The 23679-nt window shown below is 39.4% G+C and overlaps 1 protein-coding gene across 1 annotated transcript in view; it reads left to right on the top strand.

Annotated features, from left to right (window-relative positions):
- kazna (kazrin, periplakin interacting protein a) overlaps positions 1 to 23679 on the top strand; it is a 607183-nt gene that overhangs the window by 454345 nt on the left and 129159 nt on the right. Inside the window, exon 5 of the mRNA XM_088937941.1 lies at positions 21105 to 21299. Within this exon, the coding sequence (XP_088794067.1) occupies positions 21105 to 21299 (195 nt within the window). The remainder of the gene's footprint in view (positions 1 to 21104; positions 21300 to 23679) is intronic.

Raw genomic sequence — 23679 nt, 5'->3', positions numbered from 1 at the left:
ACATATTCACTTCAGGCAATCACAGATTTCACTGAAGCTGTTGTGCTATCAGAAGCTGGTTTCCTCACACAGCCTGAGACTGGTTTTGAATCGTGCTTGTCGTCTTCTTCTTTATTGGTAGTGTTGATGCATGCATGTGCTGAACACTGCTAGAAGACAGGAGAAGTCTAGTGAATAAACCTGTCTGTGCCTCCTTCTTTGCACTATTCTGTAGCCGTGTATGAACAATTATCCATGTTGCAGACTGTTGGCAGGTTGTGGATGAACCTCTAAGTTTGTTCTACATACTGGATCCATCAATAACAGATATTTGCTGTCTGATCTCTATCAGCTGGTTCCAAATCCCTGTTTAGGCATACGATCACCATTCACTTCAAGCACCCTTAACAGATTGTTCTTTTCATGTGAATTGACTTCATAATCTTTTAAGAAGCATGCCATGCTGGGCTGCAATTTATTACCTTGTGAGCAATCTTCAGATCCCTGGTTTTTGTATTAGTGTTGAAAAAATTTAAAATGTCTGCGTGCTTGAGCTGTGCACTTGCATACACTGATGAACAGAGGCGTGAAATGTATTCATGATGGGTGTTAATGATTGAAGTGCTTGGGCGAAGATGAGAAGCACTTAATAAAATCCATTAAAATGATCACCGAAATTTTTTTTAATAGAATCTGCTTCCCAGCTGTTAAAATGGTAATGTATGCATTTTCTTGTCACCTTGCCTTTGCTTGATGTGATGGATTTTCCATTACTAAGAGACACTCAGGTCTTTGTGATATAATATGGTGTTTGAATTAAAGATTAGCTTTGTAATAAGTGTTAACTCTTGAGCTGCAGTGCTTGAACTACATATTGACCATGTGATCTTGTATCCTGTTCAAGTGCAGCAGGAAAATGGTTTGTCTAGATTCTGCTGAACTGGTCGTTCCTGACAAGGGGGATTCCTGACAATCTGAGTGGGAAGGTGTATGTTTGGTTATTGCTACAGTTGTTATTCCAAGTAGATGCCAAGGACAGAATTGGAATGGCTATTTGTCTGTTTTCAATTTTTATTTCCATTCTGAGCCTGGACCTCCTCCCCATTTTATGTACCCAGAGAGATCCAAGAGTAGTACGCCATTTCTAAATCTACTAAATTTCCATTGTAAAGAGTTTCTTAAACCATTTCTGATTTTTTGTAAGAGAGTACTCAATCTGTTACACATTATTACATAATATAAAAAGACAACTCTGACTCTGAAAGAGAAAAGCCAAATCTTTCTGATGAAAAGCTCAAAAGTGTGTACATTTAAGCTTGGATGTTGAAAGGAGAAAGAGGATTTGGAATGCTTTTAATTTACAGTTGGTTTTGCCTGGAAGTGACCAAGGTTATCTGAACAACCCTTTGACTCATAGATAGGGGAACATGAGTGATGTAAATCACAGTAGTGACCAGGTCTCATGTTTGTCCAGTGGGCCAATTCTGTCCATGTGGGCACAGGACTTCTTTCTAACACCACTTTTCGCCTCCAAGACTTGCTTTTCTGAACATGTTATCTGATGAATGCTGTGTGGAAGAGCACTGGCAAGGATAACATTTATAATTCAGTATCTAAAATCTTCTTCATCTCCTTCTTACACAATAGAAAGAGTGGGTAATGTCAAGTCTTTCTCCTGCAATTTACCACAGGTTGTCCTAGTGATTACTTTGAGTAACCACACCACATTTAAATAGCAACTTCCCAAAAACAGGAAAAGCCACTCCTGTGTATCTCTAGAGAACTGTTTTTTCATGTAGGTTGGCTTCTTTGTAACATTTAAGTCCTTTAATGTCAATGAAGGAGATGTGAGAACAAGAAGAGGCACGAAGAAAGGCACTCATTCTTCATTTTCTTCAGGTAATAAGTTTGGAAGTAAGGTGAATACTTCTTCATTAGGGTTAATTCATGCTGTAATGAGCAGTGGACATGCTACTTTGAAGACATAAATCCTGCTCTTCCTGCTTTCAGAGTGAAAAGGTCCTTTTCTGACTCTTATCACTTTTCCTTTGTTTACCAGAAGGGGGTGGAACCTGCTGTGGATCAATGGTCATTTCAGATTGCTCTGGGTAATTAATCTGCACCTCCTTTCTTGCTGTTGTTACATATGCAGAGGCTTCTTTCCATGGCAACACATCCGCTGTCTGTGATAATGTTTATTGACAAGCTGGTCTCTCCTTCACTATTCAGGACAGTGTGGTCCTAGTGCCATTCAGTCTTTTGCATTTGCTGGAAACTGGAGATAATAATAGACTGCTTATAATGCACTTGAATAAGAATAATGTCTCCATTTTAGGTCAGTTGGTAATCTTGTGGTTCCCCTTCCTACAATGCTCCATATATCTTCAAAGCTGTTTGCCAACGTGCAAAACACCACACTGCTGTGTTTTCAGTTCGGACAATGTAGAGTCACATAGCAGCCTGACATTGCTTTTGTCATTGAGTGACATTCTCCCCTTTTACTGCAGCAAACTGGGGTATGTCTGTCACCTGTCAGGTGGGTGCAGAGTTTGTAGGGAAGGTGATCAGTTGACAAGTGCAGTCTGCTTGCCCTGCTACAGGGTCTAGGGGAAGGGGCTAATGATGGACATAAGGAGCTTCAGGGTTGGGCTGCATCATCAGAAGAGCCCAGGGGTAATGAGTGATGATGTAGCTATCAGTGCTCTACAATGGCCCAGGGTTCACCAGCAAGGCTTGGGTACCATGACTAAGAGAGAGAAAGGGGGTCTGCATGAAATTGAAACAGAGGATTGTTAGTCTGCCTTTTCATCCCTATCTCATTCAGTAAGGAGATAAAAGGTTATCTAATTTGTCTGCCTTGATAACTTACTGAAATAAAGCATACAGGCCTGATGTTTAGATAAGATTTATTTATTGGCCATATACAATTTCTTGAATTAGAAATTTGTCTTTTCGCATACCCCAACTTGCTCTCCATGAGACACACAGACAGGGAGAGAAGCTTGGGGTCAGAGCACAGGGTCAGCCATTTACTGTATACGGCACCCCTGGAGCAGTTGGGGTTAAGGGCCTCGCTCAGGGGCCCAAAAGAGCAGGATTCCTCTGCCGGCCACGGGATACGAACCAGCTACCTTCCAGCCACAGAGCCACCTTTAGGTCTAATGATTCATGATGTTAGTTTTCTTTTAATCAAAGGTGACAGACTTCAGTTGCTTCTCTCTTCGATTTGCAATCAGCTTTTTGACTGAATAATGTTTGGAATAATCTTAAAGGTTAATTATTTGAGGAAGCACTTCAGTGTTCCACAGGCTACAGTGCACGTTGTGGTAATGGGCTGCAGGCTAATTTACTTTCCAACCTTTTGAGGCCTTTGTAGTAGCTATCTGACCTGGAAGAGAATTAAAAGTATGACATAGTGGACAGAAATAAGCAGAACTAGACTAAGATGACATAGTGTCTGATACAGTATGTGGCATTACAGCACAGTGCTGATGTTTAAATGTGGCTTCATGCTTCATTGGTTTGGTTCCATCTGTGAAATAAGCAGAGATTTGAGACTTCAGTCTGCTCTGCGTCAGTGTGGTTTAAAAGACGCATCCAATTGCTCGTTAAGCTATTTGGAGGAGGTGACACTTCACCTCAGCAAAGCTGCCCTGTTCTTTGACTGTTCATTTAGTCACAGGGCTGCACCAGGGGTGGTGCTGCTGCACAACTTCAGTAAAAACACCAGGGGCTCCAGTGTAGTGCAGCCCTTGAAACTATTGTCAAGAAGGCTAAATGTGCCTTTTGTTTTTTCTTCAATGCGTTATCAGAATTGTTCAACTTCTAAAACCCTTCTAAAACCCTTTCAATGGTCAATGACATGGTGATATTCTGAAGATTGATGGGTATGATGACCTAATCTGATGGGGCTCACTGTGTATGCGAGGGTATTTAAGTTGTGGGGGTCTGTGACAGGCCTGTTATGAATACATGAACTCCAGTTTTCAAAATTTCCCAAGTACTAAGCCCCCCCCCCCCCCCCCCCCCCCCAAACAAAAAAACACTACATGAACATTCCGGGCATAAGGTCATCATAAAGGCTAGTGAAAGGGAGTCTGTAGCAGATTGCAATAAGTCTCCCATAGGCCAGGCTCATAAACAGCTCCATGATATTGTTCTTTAAATTGTTTTTCATTGTGCTGCACAGCAAGGCAGTTTTGCTCACTGAACTGCACAGCAGCTCTGGAGAAATCAATGGCTTTTAATTTTTTTATTTTCTGGACTTTGACCTTCTGGGCCACTGAGAGGGTTTTTGTCTTTCTTTTTTTCTTTAAACTTTTCTCCTCCCTTTCGCTTCTCCACTTTGTAAAGTTACACCAACACAAGGTCATAGACCCAGACATTATTGCGGAAAAGGCTCAAGTTCTGCTATCTGACTTAATTTTTTTTGTTGGAATTGACTGAATGGTCCTCCCAATGAAAATGTAAAGGACATATTTCACCTGAAAGGTAGAATTTGTAAATGAGGGCTCTTCTCAGTTTTTTATTTCACTGTTGCCTGGGCAGCTGCTGTCATTCTAATTTTGCCATTCATACTTACTGTTCTATGGGCCGTGTGCATGATTGATGTTCTTGTCACGAAGACATTGGATTCTGCAACATGACTGGGTTAGAGCGGTTTATATATCATATATGCTCTTTTGGGAATATGTTCATCATCTGCCACAGGTTTGCACAGTGGGCAGAGGAATTGCATTTTACATTGCATGCATCTTTTAGCTATTGCGTAGGAATGGTAGATGCCGACTGCTGCTTAAAAACAGCTCATTTTTATTAAATGTCAATTGCAATTCAGTAGCTAAAGACAAGGTGTCTTGATTTAAGAGCTATGATATTAATTATTCACTGATAAGATAATTGTTTTTGCTTTTCTCACATATTGCACTCACTGTTTTACCTCCCACAGTCATTCTCAGAAGGAGCAGGATAGCCTATAGTGAGGTCAGAGAAGAAGTCAGTTCTGTATTAGTTCTGGCTAGAATGCCAGAATTGGTGTTCCTCCATTGGCCCCTGGAGTCAAGCCACAGATATCAGTACCACAGGAATTTAATCAAAGATATAAGTATATAAAACAATGGCCTGCAGCCTCCACAGCTATTTCTGTCTCTCCTTTATGCTCTTATTGACTGCTGCCTAACTGGGTGAGACTGTAGCTGACTGTCACACTGTTACCTCATGCACCTTTCTGGGGCCAAGTGATCCCAGAGGACCGGGCTTAAACTGGAAAAGACAGTGCCATTTATTGGCTGCTCTCTCATTCTGACATAACCAATACTATGTTAATGTGTAAAGTAGGGGTACAGAAATGGTACTGATTGGAAATGAAAGGTGGCATCACCTCTTGTACTACTTGAATGTCTTGTGGTAGGTGTTTGTCTGATTGCTCAGCCTGGAATTCTGGATTTATTACTATAATTTTAACACAGCACTAGAGCTTAGGGTGACTGATTAGAGACTCTGCAGTGTTACATAATGTTTTGAGAGATTTTTTTAATATAATATTTGTTCGTTTTTTGTCATTATAAGTCTTAGTTCCTGAATACACGTCTGTGTGTCTGATTTCCTAACAACATGCCACTGAGTTTTGGCTTGGTGAGAGCTGGTCAGTCAGGCTGGAGAGTATGTCACACATACTTCCTAGTTATATCATTTCTGAATCAATGCCTGTTATATTACGAAAATTTATCTACAAGATCCTCTGATCAAACTGCTGTGTTATTGTTGTTATTCTTCATGGTTATTTGCTATTTCTGCAGGAAGAAACAAAGGCATAGGAAAATAGTTATCCAAGATCATTTGCAGAAGGTGCTAAGGAAGTCTCCATCTGTTTCCTTGTTCTTAAAGGCCTGTGATGTGAAACTTGATTTTAAGTGATTGAAGAACTTTTGAGACAGTTAACCTGATTTCATCTTTGATCTTTTTTTACATTAAACCTGTGCAATATACAACTGTGATAATTTTAGCAGTAAATCCGATCCTATGCTTTTCAGTAAATGGCCACAGTGGCAGTGAAGGTACTGTGTACAATATAACTTTAACAGGACTCAGAGTCAGGGCTTTGGGCCATTTCTGCTGCAAACACAACAGGTTATTTGATGATTTCTCCAGCTTGTGTCAGTAAGCAGAAGGATACTGGACAATTATGCTGTGTTTAGTGATGTGTTTATTTTAATATGGCAGAGTTCAGAATGATGAATTCTCAGCAGCTTGGGGAGACAGTCCAAACTGAGAAAGGGGTTATTGTCACATTCCCAGCATGAATGTCACCCTCTAGAGAGTCTTATGGTGGCCTATTGTCTTCTTTGACCCCCTGATGTGTGTCAATCCAATTGTAAGTCATCTGTAAGGAAATATGTTTTAACAGTGCTTATTAATGACTCACTGCTAATGCTTGACTGGACCTGCTCCTCTGTAATCTTAAATAACAGACAGTAGCATAGCAACACTTGGAAACGTTTTGACATAATTATAATAATGGCTCATAATCATCATGAACAGAATAAATACAGTTTAGTAATGATCTGAAAAGAGCACTTTATTGTGTTGGATTACGCAGAAGCCCTGCTTTTTGCCAGCAGCTAGGGAGTCCTTCAGTGGGAGCGGTAACCTGCAGTGACTTCTGGTGTTTCTCCTGTCCTCAGCCCTGCAGAGCACGCCCAGCAAAACGTCCTTTAGTTTAAAAGGACTGTCATTTCCTGCGCTTCCTAAAAGAGAAGGGAATAAACATAATTCAGATTAATGGTTGAAATTGTGCTTTGAAAGCAAATCTAAAGGATGTCTTTTGCTCAAAGACATTCCATCTTTATTCTAGGTAATGATTCTCTGTCATTCATATGCTGCATATATAAAATCGATGTTGTTTCCATTCTGCTCTTTGCTGCATCACACTGTTTTTTTTCTGGTCATTTAGTTCCCTTTTTTTCTGCTGTGTTTATTTTTTTTTGTACTTTATGTGTTATTGTATATTTTAAGTCATCTTGGATAATAATGTCTCCTAATCAAATAACTACAGGACAAATAAGAATCATAACTTACTGTAATGTGGCAGTGAAAGGTCATCCATTCTTCAGCATCTGCTCCATATTCCATCCATCCCTTTACTAATCACTTCATCCAATACTGGGTCGTGAGGGAGCCAGAGCCAAACAATTGGAGCAAGGCAGGGTACACCCTGAATGGGACGCCAGTCCATCGCCAGGCACGAACCAACATAGATACAAACTCACAGCAGGGTCAATTTTCCCAGAAGCCGATTAAGCTACCAGTATGTTTTTGGACTATGGGTACAAACCAGAGCACTCACAAGAAACCAACCCATTGAACCCAGGGCCACAGCTCTGTGAAGCAGCAATATTAACCAGTGTGCCACCATGCTGCACTGTGCTCCATTTTAATAATGATTAGTAATAAATGGAGTAATGTAAATGGTGACATAGAAACCAGAAATGTGGCTTAGACAGCCTTGTCATCTCTTATGAGACATGAGCAGAGTTGGACACCACTATGCAGATGAATGTGTGGAAAGCCTGTGAGTTGGTTTGGGCTTTGCTTTAACACAGTGTCCCAGATCACTGTAGTGTTTTTACACACTCAGCTGTACTGTGATGGGACTTTGAACTTTTAGCAGACAAATCCAGTGAGACAGGCTTTTAAGTTAGCTTGGTTCCAGTATAAAAACACACCACTAACTGACTGAAACTATTAACATGGGGAACACCCCCAGTGACACATCCAGTCTAGATATCAAGAGAGGACCAGAAATCATCTTCTTTTGCCCTTTGGACACTGATTTAGTGATCACATTACTTTTAATCCCAGATCCTTGGCTACAAAATACAGTGAAAAAGGGGAACTGCAATGCTATTTTTATATTTTGGGGTTAGAAAGAATCAGCATTGATGAGCACATTTCAAACCACAATGAAAGTAAAATGTACATAGTAACTTGAAAAACCTCTTCCATCACAAAACAGAATTTGCAGGTATGTGTATTCAGAATGAGGCAAATAATTAAATAATTATATACCTAATTATAATTAAATAAAACTTCCAGTGACATGTTGTTGCCTTATTACATTGTAAACAAGCTGGCTTGTGAATGCATCTCTTTTAATCCAATAGAAATATTGCGCTTGATTTTGAGAGGGTTTTGCCGACAAATAGTACTTGTCAGCTTTGCATGCAGATCACGTTGGAATATATCTGCAGTGAAGTGTCTGCTGCAGAAACGTTACTAATTCGTACTGTACATCACATTACATCAGTCATTACTGTGACTAATGAGCAGGAAGAGCTGGATCTCGTCTGTAGGAACAGTTTGTAGGAACTCTAATGTGAGTTTGCGACAACATGGGCAACTTACAATACTTTCACAAAGTCCCCAATTTTGTACTTAATTCGAAATTTGTAAAGATTAAATTGTTTTTCATACTGCTTAAATGGTTTAGTTCAATTAGCCTTTGGAAAGGCATGAAGTGTCATTGTCCTTGCACACTACCTGGGAATTTTCCTGTAGTTTTTTTCCTGTAATTTCTTATGTTTAGATTTTGGAATGCTTTGTAGAAAGCACTATGAAGTACACTTAGTTCAAACTGTTGTAAGTGTCTATTAAGATTGTGTTCAGCACCTTTTTATGTGTAACTGCACTGTGAGCTAACAGTGCACTCTTCTGTTAACTCAATAGGGGTCCCCGTGTGCAATTAGAAATGCAAATCAATTTTAATGACTAAGTGATTTTCAAACTGCCCCCTATCTCCCCGAGAGTCCTGTGTGTTGAATAGTGATGAATGGATTGATGAGATATGTCAATGGAGAAAAAAAATTCTCCTAGCGAAATTAAACACTGACATCAAATATCGACATTCTTGTCATGTTACCTGCAGAACATGGATTCTGTACCCGGACTCTGTGTACAATTAAGGATATACATCATTTAGCAACCCTGTAGATTTCAAATGATCTGATCTTCTTTTGTCAACAAAGAGATCTAGTGATACCAACTGCAATGAACACCAGTTCACAACATGAATAAAGGTCTCAACAGACCTTTTAAGATTTTAAAAACTATTTCTTCATAACATGCCACACAAAAAAGAGTAAGCTGGCAGAAAGAGAGGTTGTAATAAGAATTTCTGATTAAATGCTGTTTAAACAACTGACTCCTTAATGTCTTTCTGTGTGGTTAAATAAAGATTATGAAAGCTAATGATGATTTAAAGCTACTTATTGTAAGTGTCACCGCCCCTGTACTGAATCGCACCTTGACGTCTCTTGGGCACAATTCATATCAACGTCTGCCACTTTACCATTCTTTTCTTACAGATCTGGTAGCTTCGTCTTGGACATACTGTATGTAGTGCTTAATTAAAAGTTGCAGTAGATAGGATATCCAACCAGCATATAGTTTTCACAGAGTTAGACTTCTTTCATAGGGTTATAAAAAGATGGTAATTTTGTTAATCAAAGTTTATAGATTATAAACAGTGCTTATAGAAAGTCTTTTAAAAGTAACACGTTTTGTGGGCAATCAAGACACATTATATCCAAATTTATTAACCTTTATTTACACATTTGATTGAAAAACAAATCCTCAAACATTCTGAAAAGTAATTACAAATGAAAATTAAAAAAAATGGGTTGGATAAGTATGCATATGCCTCAGTAACAGTAATTGTAAATCACTAGTGTAACCAATTTCCTTCCAAATCACACAACAATTTAATTAGCCACCACCTGTGTTTAATTTAAGTGATTCTGATGATTTCTGAATAAAATCAGCTGTTTTCATAGTGCATAACAATGTTAAGAGTGAACTGTGAGCATCAAGGAGTTATCAAAAGTGTTACGGATGTCTGAAGGGACGATCCGTGGAATGGCAGGAGAGCGAAAAAGACCCTATCCGTAGCGGCGAGACGGGGGTTAGCCCGGGCTCAGCTGTTCAGGAAATGGCGTACAGAAACCTATGCCCTCAGGCCATGGACAGGAGCAACCTGGTGCTAGGCGGGTCTCAGGACATCCGAAGGCCAATGCTGAGCGAGGAGCAGAGCAGAAGCAGGAAGTAAATAGGCTACAAAACAAGACACACCAGAAAGACATGAATAATCACAGGGAACTAGGAACAGGACAGAACTAGAGTGCCCTCTAAGTGTACTGGGCGTGACAAAAAGACCTTCAGGATAAAGTTGTGGAAAGGCACAGAGCAGGAGATTGATATTAAATATCCTTTGAAAGAGATACAGGGTTTTATGACCAAGACTGGTCAAAGTGTGCATGTGACAATAATATCCCAAATTCTCCACAGATCTGACCTGTATGGTATGAGGACAAGAAGGAAGCCATTGCTAAAGGAAACAGCTACTGTACAAAGCATTAAAGTGATACTGCATAAAAGTAGCAAAATGTTTTGTGGTCTAACAAAACTAAAATGAAACTTTTGGCTTAAATACAAAGAATTGCATTTTGCGCAAATGCAACATAGCATATCACCCAAAGAAAAGTAGTGGCAGCATCATGGTTTACTAGTATGTTTCTCATCAGCAAGGACTGGGGAAAGATAGAAGTGAAGATGAATAGTACGAAGTACAGAAAAATCATTGTGGAAAACCTGCTGCCTTCTGCATGAAAGCTGAAACTGGGACAGAAGTTCACCTTTCAGAAATGACAACGATCTAAAGCACCCAGCCAAAGCAAAAGTGGAGTTACTGAAGAACAAAAGTGAAGGGTAAACATCTTTGTGTGGCCCAGTCAGAGCTCTGACATCACTCCCATTGATAATCCATGAAATGTCTTGAAGTTTACAGTCCACCAATGGCCCCATCACAATTTGCCTGAGCATGTACAGTTCTGTAAGGAGAAATAGGCAAACACTGCCAAATCTAGGTGTGCTACATTAGTATGGACCTATCCAAACAGCTACACAAACCATCTTTAAGAGCTAGAGAGTATTAAAATGATATTGTTCATTGACTGTAGACAGTGAAGCTGGAAAGCAGTTAATACAGTGTAGCTCTCTATTAATCAGAGTTACAGAAGTAGATGTAAATTGTTGGATAGGTACCGGTAATCAGATGGGATTTGAGGAGGTGCACACATGCTTCAAACCAAACCAGCCTGCCACTGCAGGCCATGGAGTCTGAGAAGGGAACTGAAAGAGGAAATCGGTGGTGCAGTGCTGTTCTCTCTGACCATCTTCCCCTACATCTGATATTGATTGTTGCTACAGATGTGAGTTGGGGAAGCTTTTACAAAGGGTCATGCCATTGTTTTGTGAATGTTAAAGCAGGACTCCCTGCTGTAACCACATGATGCTTTTCAATCCCCATGGCATGTAAAATTGAACATGATTCTGCTGCTTAAAGACCAGTTTGATGAATTAATAAGTGCAGTTATTTAAATCTTCACATTAACGCTATTGATCGCCAGTGCCTGCTCTCAGCTGGCCACAGTGGATTAAATGAGGAACTGCTTCATTTATCTGGTGTTTCACTCGGCCTCATTAGTTGTGGCAGCCTGGCATTTTCACAGCAAGCACACATCCCCCTGTTACAGCAGCTTAGCAGTACAGCATGATCGATAACCCTGTACGTGCTTGTACTTTAGACATTGGGAGAGGAGTATTCTTGAAGCAAAAGCAAGAAATAAGAAATTCTTTTCAACCTTTATTAATTTCAAATGCTTTTGAAACTTTCCTCAGCCTACCTAGACATTAGTCTAGTCTTGATGCTTTTATCATTAAAAGTATTGACTGAGAGCCTTCAGCATGGCAATGAGGGTCAAGCATTTGATGGTTTATTATTGTATTTGACACTAAAGCTCACAGACATCAAAAAGGTCAGTGGTGTCTTTCATCAGTCCATTTTTAAAACCAGCTTGAGATTCTGAAAAGTATTGAAAACTTTTCGTGTCTCCAAAGTGATGGTTAGGTAAGAGAATCATAAATGCAGTAGCTTATTATTGATGTCTATTAAAAAAGACGTCTCCGGCTTCTTTCAAGCAAAGGCTCCTTGGATCTGTAAGCTACAGAACCACTAAATGAGCTAGATGGGCCAAATGGCCTTCTTTTGTTTGAAACCAGTCTTGATCTTTTACTTTCTTAAAAGATACAAAACAGGAATAAAAAATACACTTACAGTGGATATAAAAAGTCTACACACCCTTTTTGAAATTGCAGTTTTTGTGATGTAAAGCCAGAAATCAAGCTAAATCATGTCAGACATTTTTCCATCTTTAATGTGACCTTACAACCAACAAAATTCAAGAGAAAAACAAATAGATCATTATTAGGAAAAATTATTGAAATTAAAAAACCTACAACACCCTGGTTGCATAAGTGTGCACACCCTTTTATAATGGGGGCTGTAGCTGTGTTCAGAGTTAACCAATCACATTCAAAATCATTCCCAAAAGTAAGTAGCATACACCTGCCATCAATGAAAGTGATTCTGATTAACCCCACATAAAAATCAGCTGTTCCTGTAGGATTTCCTTGAAACTTTTGTGGTTGCATCCCACTGGGATAGCCATGGTCCACAAGGAGCTGACAAAACATCTACGGGATCTTATTGTTGAAAGGTACCGATCAGGAGAGGGGTATAAAAAAATATCAAAGGCATTGCATGTACCATGGAGCACTGTGAAGAATATCATCAAAAAGTGGAGAAAATGTGGCACCACAGGGACATTGCCAAGATCAGGACAACCCTCCAAAGTTGATGACAGGACAAGGAGAAAACGTATCAGGGAGGCTACCAAGGGGCCTACAAAAACATTAAAGGAGCTGCAGGAATTTCTGGCAGGTACTGGTCACCCCTTGCATGTGACAACAATCTCCCATATTCTGTACACACCTGGGCTATGGGGTAGGATAGCAAGATGTAGGCCAATTCTCACAAAAAAGAATGTCCAAACCTGTCGAAATTTTGCAAATAAATACATTCAATCACCCTAAAACATGTGGGAAAATGTCTTATGGTCTGATGAGACAAAGGGTGAACTTTTTCTAAAAGATATGTTTGGTGCAAAGACAACACAGCTCAACATCCAAAGAACACCATACCTACTGTGAAGCATGGTGGTGGAAGCATCATGCTTTGGGGTTGCTTCTCTTCAGCTGGGACAGGGGCTCTAGTCAAGATAGATGGGAAAATGACTAGCTTCAAGTATCAAAATATTTTGGAACAAAACCTGCTGGCCTCTGTCAGAAAGCTGAAGATGAAGAGGAATTTCACCTTCCTACATGATAACAACCCAAAGCACACATCCAAGTCAACCAAGGAATGGCTTCAGAAAAGGAAGATCAAAGTCTTGGAATGGCACAGTCAGAGCCCAGACCTCAAGAGTCTGACCTAAAGAGGGCTGTGCACAGGAGATCCCCTGGCAATATATGAAGGAGCTTGAACTTTTTTGCAAGGAAGAGTGGGATAAAATTGCAAAGTCCAGGTGTGCAAAGTTGACAGAGACTTATTCACAAAGACTTACTGCTGTAATAAATGCAAAAGGTGCTTCCACAAAGTATTAGTTGGGGGAGGTGTGCACATGTTTATAATTTCAATTATTTTTCCTAATAATTATCTATTTCTTTTTCTCTTGAATTTTGTTGGCTGCAAGGTCACATTAAAGATGGAAGAATATCTGACATGATTTATCTTGATTTCTGGCTTTAAATCACAAAAACCTGCAATTTCAATAAGGGTGTGTAGACTTTTTATATCCGCTGTATCTTAACTTTGTGCCACTGACACCTTCTGTAGTAAAGCACATAAAGGGTAAAATAGCTGTTTTTCTATATGAATTAACCTTCTTCAATTTTAATCATTTTAATTTTATCAGAGAAATAGATTGTTAACTACATTTGTTAACTCACTCTTGTTTATTGCCACCTATGTGATACAGAGACAGATGTGTAGAGACTGGTCTTTTGTGAAAACCAGGTTGTATCACTGAGGAGAAGAGGTAACTTTTTGTGAAACTGCAATTTGAATGTCCAAGTCAGAGGGTGATCCCCCTCCAATGCAGTCACACACAGGCTTTTTTGTTATGGGCCTGGAAATCCTGAGTGAGAGAGACGGCCTTCTCTTGGGCTCAGATCCTCATAGCCGCTCTGCCGCTGGACAGCCATTCATTTCAGCAGATCTTGGGAAATGCACTACAGTTTTGACGATGGGCAGACTTCCTTTTATTCTCTTGTTTAGGAGTCATGGCCTCCTAATAATCCCCATCTATGAATTGGTTTAATTACTCTGCTCTCCTCCCCACTGATAGCTGATGTGTGGTGAGCGTTCTGGCGCACTATGGCTGCCGTCGCATCATCCAGGTGGATGCTGCACATTGGTGGTGGTGGAGGGGAGTCCCCATCTCCTGTAAAGCGCTTTGAGTGGAGTGTCCAGAAAAAGCGCTATATAAATGTAAGCAATTATTATTATTATTATTATTATTATTATTATTATATGCATTTCTGTAATTTACCTTTTATTAACAATTACAAACAGGAAGCAAGTTTTTGAAGGAATTTTGAAAATTTCTTAGCATTAACTCTTCCTCGGAAAGGGTGTACTGCAGTACATATCGTCATTAGGCTTTTCTTTAATCTTTAAATGCCAGAGCTATAAGGAGTCACACTTGATATGCTTTTGCCTCACCAATCACTGGAGCCCATTATAACCTTGTGTTATTTACAGTAGGCCACCTACGGTTTCTTAGTCAGACACACTCTTGGGGTCAGCAGTCCAGAAAATGTTCTGTCGTTACTCTTGGTTTATTTTTGGCAATGAATGTTGGTGTAGTCTGAGGTGAGATTTCAGTACTTATAGGCTTGTTTTGGCTTTCATGACTCACGGCTGCTGTTTCTAAAGACCTGTTGTGAGTCAAGAATAACTTGACAAAAGTTGACAAATGTTCTTGTAAAATTCTACTGCTTGTACTGAGGAATCCATCAAACATTAGAAGGCAGTGACAGATCAGTGGTCTCCTTGTGGTCACAAGCACACTGTTAGTAGTGCTGTAATAAATCAGCTTCATTCTTGCAAATTCACTCTTCTTCCTGTGAAATTTTAAAAAATAGGAACTAGTAAATTTAAAACAAGTGATCATAAGTACAGTTAAGGCTTTTTCATCTGAAAGGTGGGAGTAGTTTCACTGCTACTGTCGTAAGTAAGCTTTCAGCTTCACAAGGTGAAGGAGATTGTTCAGTCTAGCCAACAGCAGCTTTGGAAGCATTCCATGCAGTGGAAAAGGGGATTTCCAAAGGTCTGGAAATGTTCCAGAGAACATTTAAAAGATATTTCAAGTAGTTGAGAACAACAGGAACAAAGAAATGAAATAAGAAGTCAGTCAACTATTGTCATGCCAGAGTTACAACTTTGGTAGACTGTGTTGTCCATGATCTAACAAGACTTTGACTCCATCACACAGCAATGTCTCCCTTGTAGAGGGAACAGTGACATAATTTAAAAACATTGATAAACCAGTCTACATCAAACCCCGACATGCAAAGAACTGAAGCAAACTTTAAAGACACACTGTTTGCTGTGTACTCTAGACTCATTGAAAGAAACTCCCTGAAGCACTGTGGTTAATTTAGACTTTAAATAATGAAACTTTTGATTAAGAATAACTCTGCTTTCAGAGTTAAAGCACATTTTCTGGAATTATCACTGAGAGCGCTATTGGACATGAATGTCTTGGCAAGGACACTACAGGCCCTTTGTTTACAATAGCAATGGTTCCAGCACTCATTGGTTTCCACTGGGTTCCTGGCAGGCTGGTGCATGTTGGGTAATGAAGGTGAGTCTGGAAAGAGAGGGGCGTATCTCAGGTATCACTGCCATCAGGAGAATGGCATTATGCTATTGTTGGATAGGAATGATATTGACTGAGGTAGTAAGCATTTCATTAATTAAGATGTTTGCAAAGATCAATCCATACTTTGAATAGAAAAAAGTGAACAATACTGATTCACCTCTCGAGAGGGGAAAGGAATTTTCTTCACATCTTCCCTTCTGTTTCCAGTCAGCCCTAATCAAAGGCAAAGCTATTCAATTAGCATAGGAATTTTCTCTTGAGTACACATTTTGAGTAACATAATTCTCCCAATTTATCATTTAATCACTTTCTGGAAAACTGAATCTGAACAGATGACATGGTTGAAGAACAAACCAAGAGGCAGGCAGTGGTGAGTGGTGAAATGTATTACACTAATGAAGCTCAGAGCAAAATCATTTGAATAGATTATTTAACCATTGTAGCACACAACCCTAAAATAAAATGCATAACCGGTTGTAATGGCCTTTCTACACACCCTGTGTTTGAGGCGACTGTATCATCTGTGTGGCAAAGGTATTTCATCCAGTCTTAGATGTGTGTCACTATGCTACTGTCCAGGGTGGATGTGCTCTCTTTTCTGTCTGTTATGCTGATTGTGGTTGTACCCTCCTGAGGAAAAAAGATAAGAAAGATTGTAGTAAGAAGGTGAAAGATGGTTGTTATCAAGAGTCTAACTCTTTGTGCCATCTGTAATACATGCTGCATTAGTGTTTTTTTTGCTGAGAGAAAGAGCAGTTGCAAGCAAATGAACATGGTCTACCCAAGTCTCTTTTCTGTAATATTTCAGCACATCCATATTACATAGTCTTGGAGCTGGCTGGAGGGCTTTTCCACACACTTGTTAAAGCTTCTTAACTGTTTCTCACTTCATACTATGGTGTACGGCTTTCTTATCTTTTTATTGGTTCCAGTCCTCTGTAATGCATCTGTTTCCTGTAGTTTCAAGACCCACACAATCATTGAAAAAAATGCACCAATGATCTGGAGGAAACTAATATACATCATAAACCAGGGTGATTACAACAACACCTGTTTCATTGTCAGTGATGAGATCTGTAATTTTGAGAAAGTTTCAACAAATTTACAACTTAGTTGTAACAAGCCAGGGTTTGAGCTATAGGTTAAAGAGTGGGTCAAAGAGTGAGCTACAGGTTAAACATTTTTAAGAGACTACTGTTACTGTTAATGACTTTTGTCTTTTGTTTTCTCTGTATTGACCTGAGTGTATCTACACTACAGAAATGACTGTGGCCTATACAGGGCATAGTTTTAGGAATTATGCCAGTTGAAGATAAGAAAGATAAATTAAGAGCTGAAAAGCTGCAGTTCCATCTGAAACTACACTGAAGCACTTAAATACTTGACAGATTTGCAGGCTGAGAGAAGGCAGGTGAACAGAGCAATGCACTGGAGTTCAAGACTGCTGTGTCAGCCCGGAAAATGGGCAAGTATGAATGAAATAATTTCTTAATGACTCACAAGTATTTGGGAGGACGGCCAGGAGAACACGAAAGAGCTGACAGGCTGCTTGAAGCTCTCCAGCACAGTGGACAGGGCACTGTTGTTATGTAATATGCACACACCTGTGAAACAGCCTTGAATCAGCACTGAACTGAACACTCTTTTCACCAAAACACACTTCAGGGTGTCAATAAATCATCAATAATAAAATTTGTGGTGATGATGAAAGATGGTGTTATTAATATTTGATTTTGTTACTGTTGGTGTTTTGTGAAACTTTCCACCCCCATGATAAATAAGCCCAGTTATCTTCCATTCCTTCTTAGAGTTTTGAGAATTCCCAGGGCAGGGAACACAGTTCAGTCAAACACTTAAAAAAATAACTGTACATTTATCTCATCAGGATTTTATGGTTGCCTTATCACTTATCAGGCTGCAATTGCACAGTTTAGATATACTGTATTTCATATATACCATTATTATTGTACATAATTAACTATACTAATTTACTTAGTAATAGAGTGAAGGAGTGTGCAACAAGCTACTTAGTCATGTGGTTGAAGCCAATACCCCGACTTCCTTTAAAAAATGATTGTATGATATCCTGGAATTAATTGCTGTCTCAAATGGGACAGATGGACTGAATGGCCTCCTCACATTTGTAATCTTTCTTACATTCTTATGATCATGGCCAGAGTACAGTTCAAAATGTTCCTTCTATTAACCCTAATGCTAAAAAGAGCCATACTGTATTCTAAGTATTACAGCTACAACCTTCTGCTTGTTCTAATAGTAACACAGAATGGTACTACTGCCTGGGTCAGTTAGGGTGGGGAGGAGGTGTAGTTGTCTGAATTAATTACACACCACAGCTGCTCAGGATCATCAGGCTCATTCCTTAACTATTCACCTGTTTCTATGAGAAGAAACATTGTGATTTCTGCTTGGGCTTGTACTTTCAAATATTTTGAGGTTTCTTTGTTTCTGCCTTTTGTCTTCTGTTTTTTTTTCTGCAGTGGACCACTGTGCTTGGCTTCTAGTTTCTTTCTGACTTCTTCTTCCAGATCAACCAGCTATTGGCCAGTCATTGAGGACTGCAGTCAACTGTTCTAAAGATTGATTTACACCATACATCTGTGAAATCAATCTTCTTCCATTGGGTGACATTCATAATACAATTATCTGACTATAAAAATAATGGGGGTCGCAAATCTTGATATTAAACATGTAGTATTAAACAAGACCCCTGGAGCTTTTTTCCCCTTGGGATATATACAGTATATGTGAGTTTCTTTCAACTTAGATGTACAATGTGATTTTTTTTATATATCAATGTACATTTTAAACAGAATTGAAAATATCAAATAAACAACAGGATAACTAAATAAATCCTAGAGATGCTGATAACTGTTTTGTTCTACCTTTAGAAACCAAGACAGCCCATGTCTCGCCTCTGCAGACTGCCTAATTTGAGATATGCTAATACAATTGCCATTGTTATCCATGACTTGCCCACACACCTGCACTTCTGATAAGTGTTGTTAGATTTTGTCATTTCCCATTCCTTCTAGAATTTGTCTCTTATTATTCTACTGCTCCAATAAATCTGTATTAATGATGAGACTGTGAAACAGTTCTCACAGTCAGCTCAGGGAAGTGCCACTTGCAAAATGTGATACACTAAACAGCCAAGTAAACTGGTCTGACACATACACAGCAGAATGGGTCCTTTATCAATCTGATTTTCATGTTTACTGTTTCTTTAGGCTGCTGCATTTTCCCAGGACAGAAATGTTTTTGCCCATATTTTTATCATTTCTTTAAAGCAGGGTGATGGTTCTCTTCTCTCTCATCTGAGTGATTGGCTATCCTGCAGCAGTGATACGACATTGTTTTAAAACGTGTGAAAGCACTACACTGAGGAGCAGAACCTGGGAGGTGACTTGCAAATCTCAAGGCACAGAAGTGAAGTTATAACATTTGTTTGCATTAGGAAAATTAACACAACTTTAAAAAGCAGTGTAGATCCAGTAATGCAGTTGTCAGCAATATATATATAAAGAAGCTCAGTATGCTCAGCAGTGTTTAAAACAAATTACAGTTTTGTCTTAAACCACAGGGCACCAAAGTCCTGTCATGTGTAGAGACATTTTACACATTATTGTTATTGTTTCAGGAACTTGTGACTAATCCAGGAGATGATGAACTTGGTTAGTTGGCTCTCCAACTGCTATGGTACTAGAATGTTCTGTTGCGTGCTTTACATTAATTACCAGATTGCCAAGTAAAATAATTATGATGCTAAAGCTGAAAAAACACAGGAGTGAATCAGCTTTGTCTCAATCTTGCAGAAGAATTACATGGAGTTCTTACTCCTAAATATAGAGCAGAATGTCCTGCTGTACACATCTTGTTAGATATATCTCCAGGAGGCTCAGAGATATATGAAGATTGTTGGTCCTGTGAAAAACCTGACCTCCACACTTTTGGAAATTCCTTGTGTTTTTATGTCTGGTATCCAGGATCAGAGACAGAATTGCAGGTGTTTAATTGAGTTCCACATATGTTCTCCAGCTAGGCTGGTAAAGACTACTTTTTCACAAACCTCAGGAAATGGCCTGACAGGTGCCAGCCACATACTGTCCTGAAAAACCTATGCGAGCCTGTTAATTAATATGCAGTCACTTCACAGACATCTGTCTCCCTGGCCCTGGAACAGCGTGCCCAGAAATCTCGCCCCAGACCCACTCCCACCACAAGAGCTAAAATATACTGTATCTAAGCAAGTACTTATGCTGCAACTTACCTATCTGTCATGTACTTAGGGTGCCTGGTTATTCTGTCTTTGATAGTTCTTACATGTGGCTACAATAGCTCAGTTATATCTGTAGTATATGTTGTCACAGGTATTTCAGCCCTGTACATTGGTAACAGAAACAGAAGGTGTGCTAAGAATAATCCACTTTTCTGACATTGTGCTTCTTCTGCATAACCCTCTCCCTACTCTTTTGCAGCTGACGTAAGATGTAAACCACATACTGACGTCTGTGGATTTGAACTCATTAACAGTGTTCCCTTGACAAGTTATTCAAATTAGTGGGAAAACATTTTGGCAGCTTAGATTTGATGTTCTTTGTAGTTTATTATTTTTGGTTAGGTGTGGCTGTGTAAGACTCTAGTATAAGTGAGGAGAAATTAATTCACTTCAACAATAGTACTTTTGTTGGTAAAGTAACCAAAGCTTTTCTGGCAGATGTCAAAACAGTTGTTCCCATGATAAGCTTCTTTTTGGTGTTCATTAGACTCTGACAGGGGTGTTTGAATCTATATATGAACAAAGAGATGTAATATTCTCGCTGAAACAATCTTTTCGAGTCTTACAATGGAGTTGTCTTTTTTATAAATATTGAATATTTAAACCTGAAAAAAGCTAATTCAGCTTGATGAATCTACCAATTATGTCCTTTGCTGCTTAAATATAATATTTAGCCAAAGATGTTTTTACCCAGTTATTTTCAATTTCTGATATTAAGTGTTTGCAGACACAGAGGGTAAGACCAATTTTACTGTATCTAGGGAAATTGTTTCAGTAAGCGGTAAGGTGTTGAGCAAAGACTTCCATCTCTGAAAATAATTAGCGGGTGCTCTTATCCACGCTTTCCTTGGACACTTTAGTCATTCATCAGTCATTCAGTCTCAGAATGTGTCTCAATGTGCAATGCCCTTGGTCATTCAGACTCACAATCTCTCTCAGTGCTCAGTGTACTGGTCACTCAAACCCTCTGTCCTGCTCTCTGTGCTTAGTGCTGCTGCGAGAGGAGGTGGTCCAGCTGCAGGAGGAGGTCCATCTGCTGAGGCAGATGAAGGAGATGTTGGCGAAGGATCTGGAGGAGTCCTCCCAGGGAAGCTGCTCAGCAGAGCTGCTGTCTGCCACTGAGCTCAAGGTGCAGCTGGCACAGAAGGAGCAGGAGCTGGCTCGTGCCAAGGAGGCCTTGCAAGGTGAGTTGCCTGTTCTGGGCTCTACGGTTATTTTCTTGAGATTGTATCCTACAGTAACTTAATTAAAGAAGTCAACCTCATTCTTACCCAAGCATTATGGAAATGTATATATTATATATATATAAAGCTGTTTCTCAGCACAGAAAAACAGAATTGTCTAAGCTGACATCTAATTCGATTGTCATGGTTGGCAGCTCAGTCATGGACACGGACAGCTAAGCCACCTTTACACTTCTGTTAACTACTGCTTCCCCTCAATGTTACTCAGTTACTCAGTACCTGGACAACAAGCAGTGTGCATTTGTTTTCACTCACTCTTCAGCTCTGGCCTTTGAATTCTGAGAAACCCTTCTCGCTATGAACAAATTGTGGCAAAATGTGGAGCACTAGCACAAGTACTGCATATGCAGAAACATCCTTTATTATTTTTAGTAGTACATTTATAACAGTATCTCTGTATTTTTTGGTTGATGTTTGTATCTGGAGTGTTAAAGTTGTAAAGTTAATAATGAACATTTGTTTTTCATAAAAGCAAGGCAAAGTCATAGATACCCGTGAGTTGTTGTGTAGTGTAATTTTAGGTGAAGTCTAGGTGAAGGTGAGTTTTAACTACAGTACAAGAAGTGCAGGATTGCACAGCAGTGATTAATTAGTTGATTCAGAGGAGTGTAGGATTGTAGACATGGCTGTTGTGTTGATGTTTGTATGCAGACAGAAAGGGTGAGTTTTGGAATGCAGTCATGGATACTGTGATACTTGTGTTAACCAGATTGACAACCAGCCAAGGAAGAGGAGCTCCTTGTAAACATTAAAACATGTAGCCGCTCTGGCATCCATTTCATAATCATGTCTTTAATGATTTACATTTGATTTCCTTTATTGTTGTATCCCAAAGTAGAACAGCATTAACACTGTCCATGGGACCAAAAAAAAGCTTCTGCAAAGCCCAGAGCTCCCCTGTCTCACAAGCCCAGTGCATGTGGCTACATGCACTGGGCTCGTGAGACAGGGGAGCTCTGGGCTTTGCAGAAGCTTTTGAAGAGGCAGAATGCACACACCAATACAGGTGCCACAGAACCATTTAGCCAGTTTGCACACCAATTAGACTGAAGGCTTAGATTGATTAGTCTTAGACTGAAGCTTGTCATGGAGACTAATGTAGTTTCTTGTCTTTATCCCTCAATCTCAGTTTTTCAGGCTTTACGGTTGTATTGAGCCTTATTTATTTTGCACTAAATTGAAAAAAGGAACAATAACATCTCCCCTCACAGCCTGTAAATGAGTAAGGGAAGAGAGTTACTCACCTGATGATCCTTCATGTCCATCCCTGTGTCCCCCTAAATCCCCCTAAAAACAGGCCTAAATCAGGGCTGTTGCATGTTCTTCTGAGAGCAGTGAAACCATAGTAACGCTACCGCACCAGTGAGGAGCTGTTCAAAGACATCAGCTAACAGCCTGGCTGATTGACTTATGTGTCCCTCACTGTGTTTAGCTTTACTGTGAACACTTTTATGTCTGCTCTGAGTCATCAGAGGTAATATTTGGTTGTGTCATGTCTGGCATTGCACTTCTTAGAGACCTGGCATCTGATGGCTTCCAGATATGATACGCTTTAAGGACTGATAGGTTATAGTCTTCCAAAAAGTGGCAGTCCATAGTCAATAGAAGGAGTTTGGTCTTCATCCCACTTTTAAAACCTCTCATTTGCAATGAGGGTTGTGGGACAGTGGCCCTGAGGCTGTGGAATATTGATCCTTTTTACCAAATAGAAAATGGTTTTCACCTGGTTTGGTATTTCACCCTGTTTAAATTATTATTGTACCTGTACCTGTTTAAATGCAGTCAGAACTCCTGTCTGCACCTTTTCAGTTTGTCTCGTAACATTTTGACTCGTAACATTTTGACCTAACAACAAGTTGCTAATGGTCAACAATTTTTCTTTTATGGACAAACTTTAAATTTAAAATGTTAAGCAGGGAATGTCTTTTTAAAATCTAAATACATCTTATTCTGTGTGGTTCACTACTGTTGTTGCTTTTAAAGAACCTGCAACAAGTGAGTTAAGCAAGGCTTAAGTTTTCTTTTTTAAAATCCATGTTTACTATTCCCTAGGATCATATTTCCATTTAGGTAATTCTCTTGTTTAGTTCTACTTACTGTTTCAATATCCTTACATGTAATAGAAATCAGACTTGTTGGTTTCTTGTAGATGTCTGTGTCAGTTTAAGCCATTTGAGGGTGGCTCAGGGAAACTCAACAGAGAAAGTAAGTGCAGGTGTTCACATTAAATTGCAAGAAAGGAATCTAATTCTAGATTAGAGCTTCCAATATAGTGGTAAAGAACATAGGAGAAAGTATTGTGGTGAGGTCAGACTAGACC

Source organism: Atractosteus spatula, chromosome 20, assembly GCF_055471065.1.
Source record: "Atractosteus spatula isolate fAtrSpa1 chromosome 20, fAtrSpa1.hap1, whole genome shotgun sequence".
Classification (NCBI taxonomy): Eukaryota; Metazoa; Chordata; class Actinopteri; order Semionotiformes; family Lepisosteidae; genus Atractosteus; species Atractosteus spatula.
The sequence above is the reverse complement of the archived record's forward strand: the minus strand, read 5'-3'. Positions and strand labels throughout refer to the sequence as shown.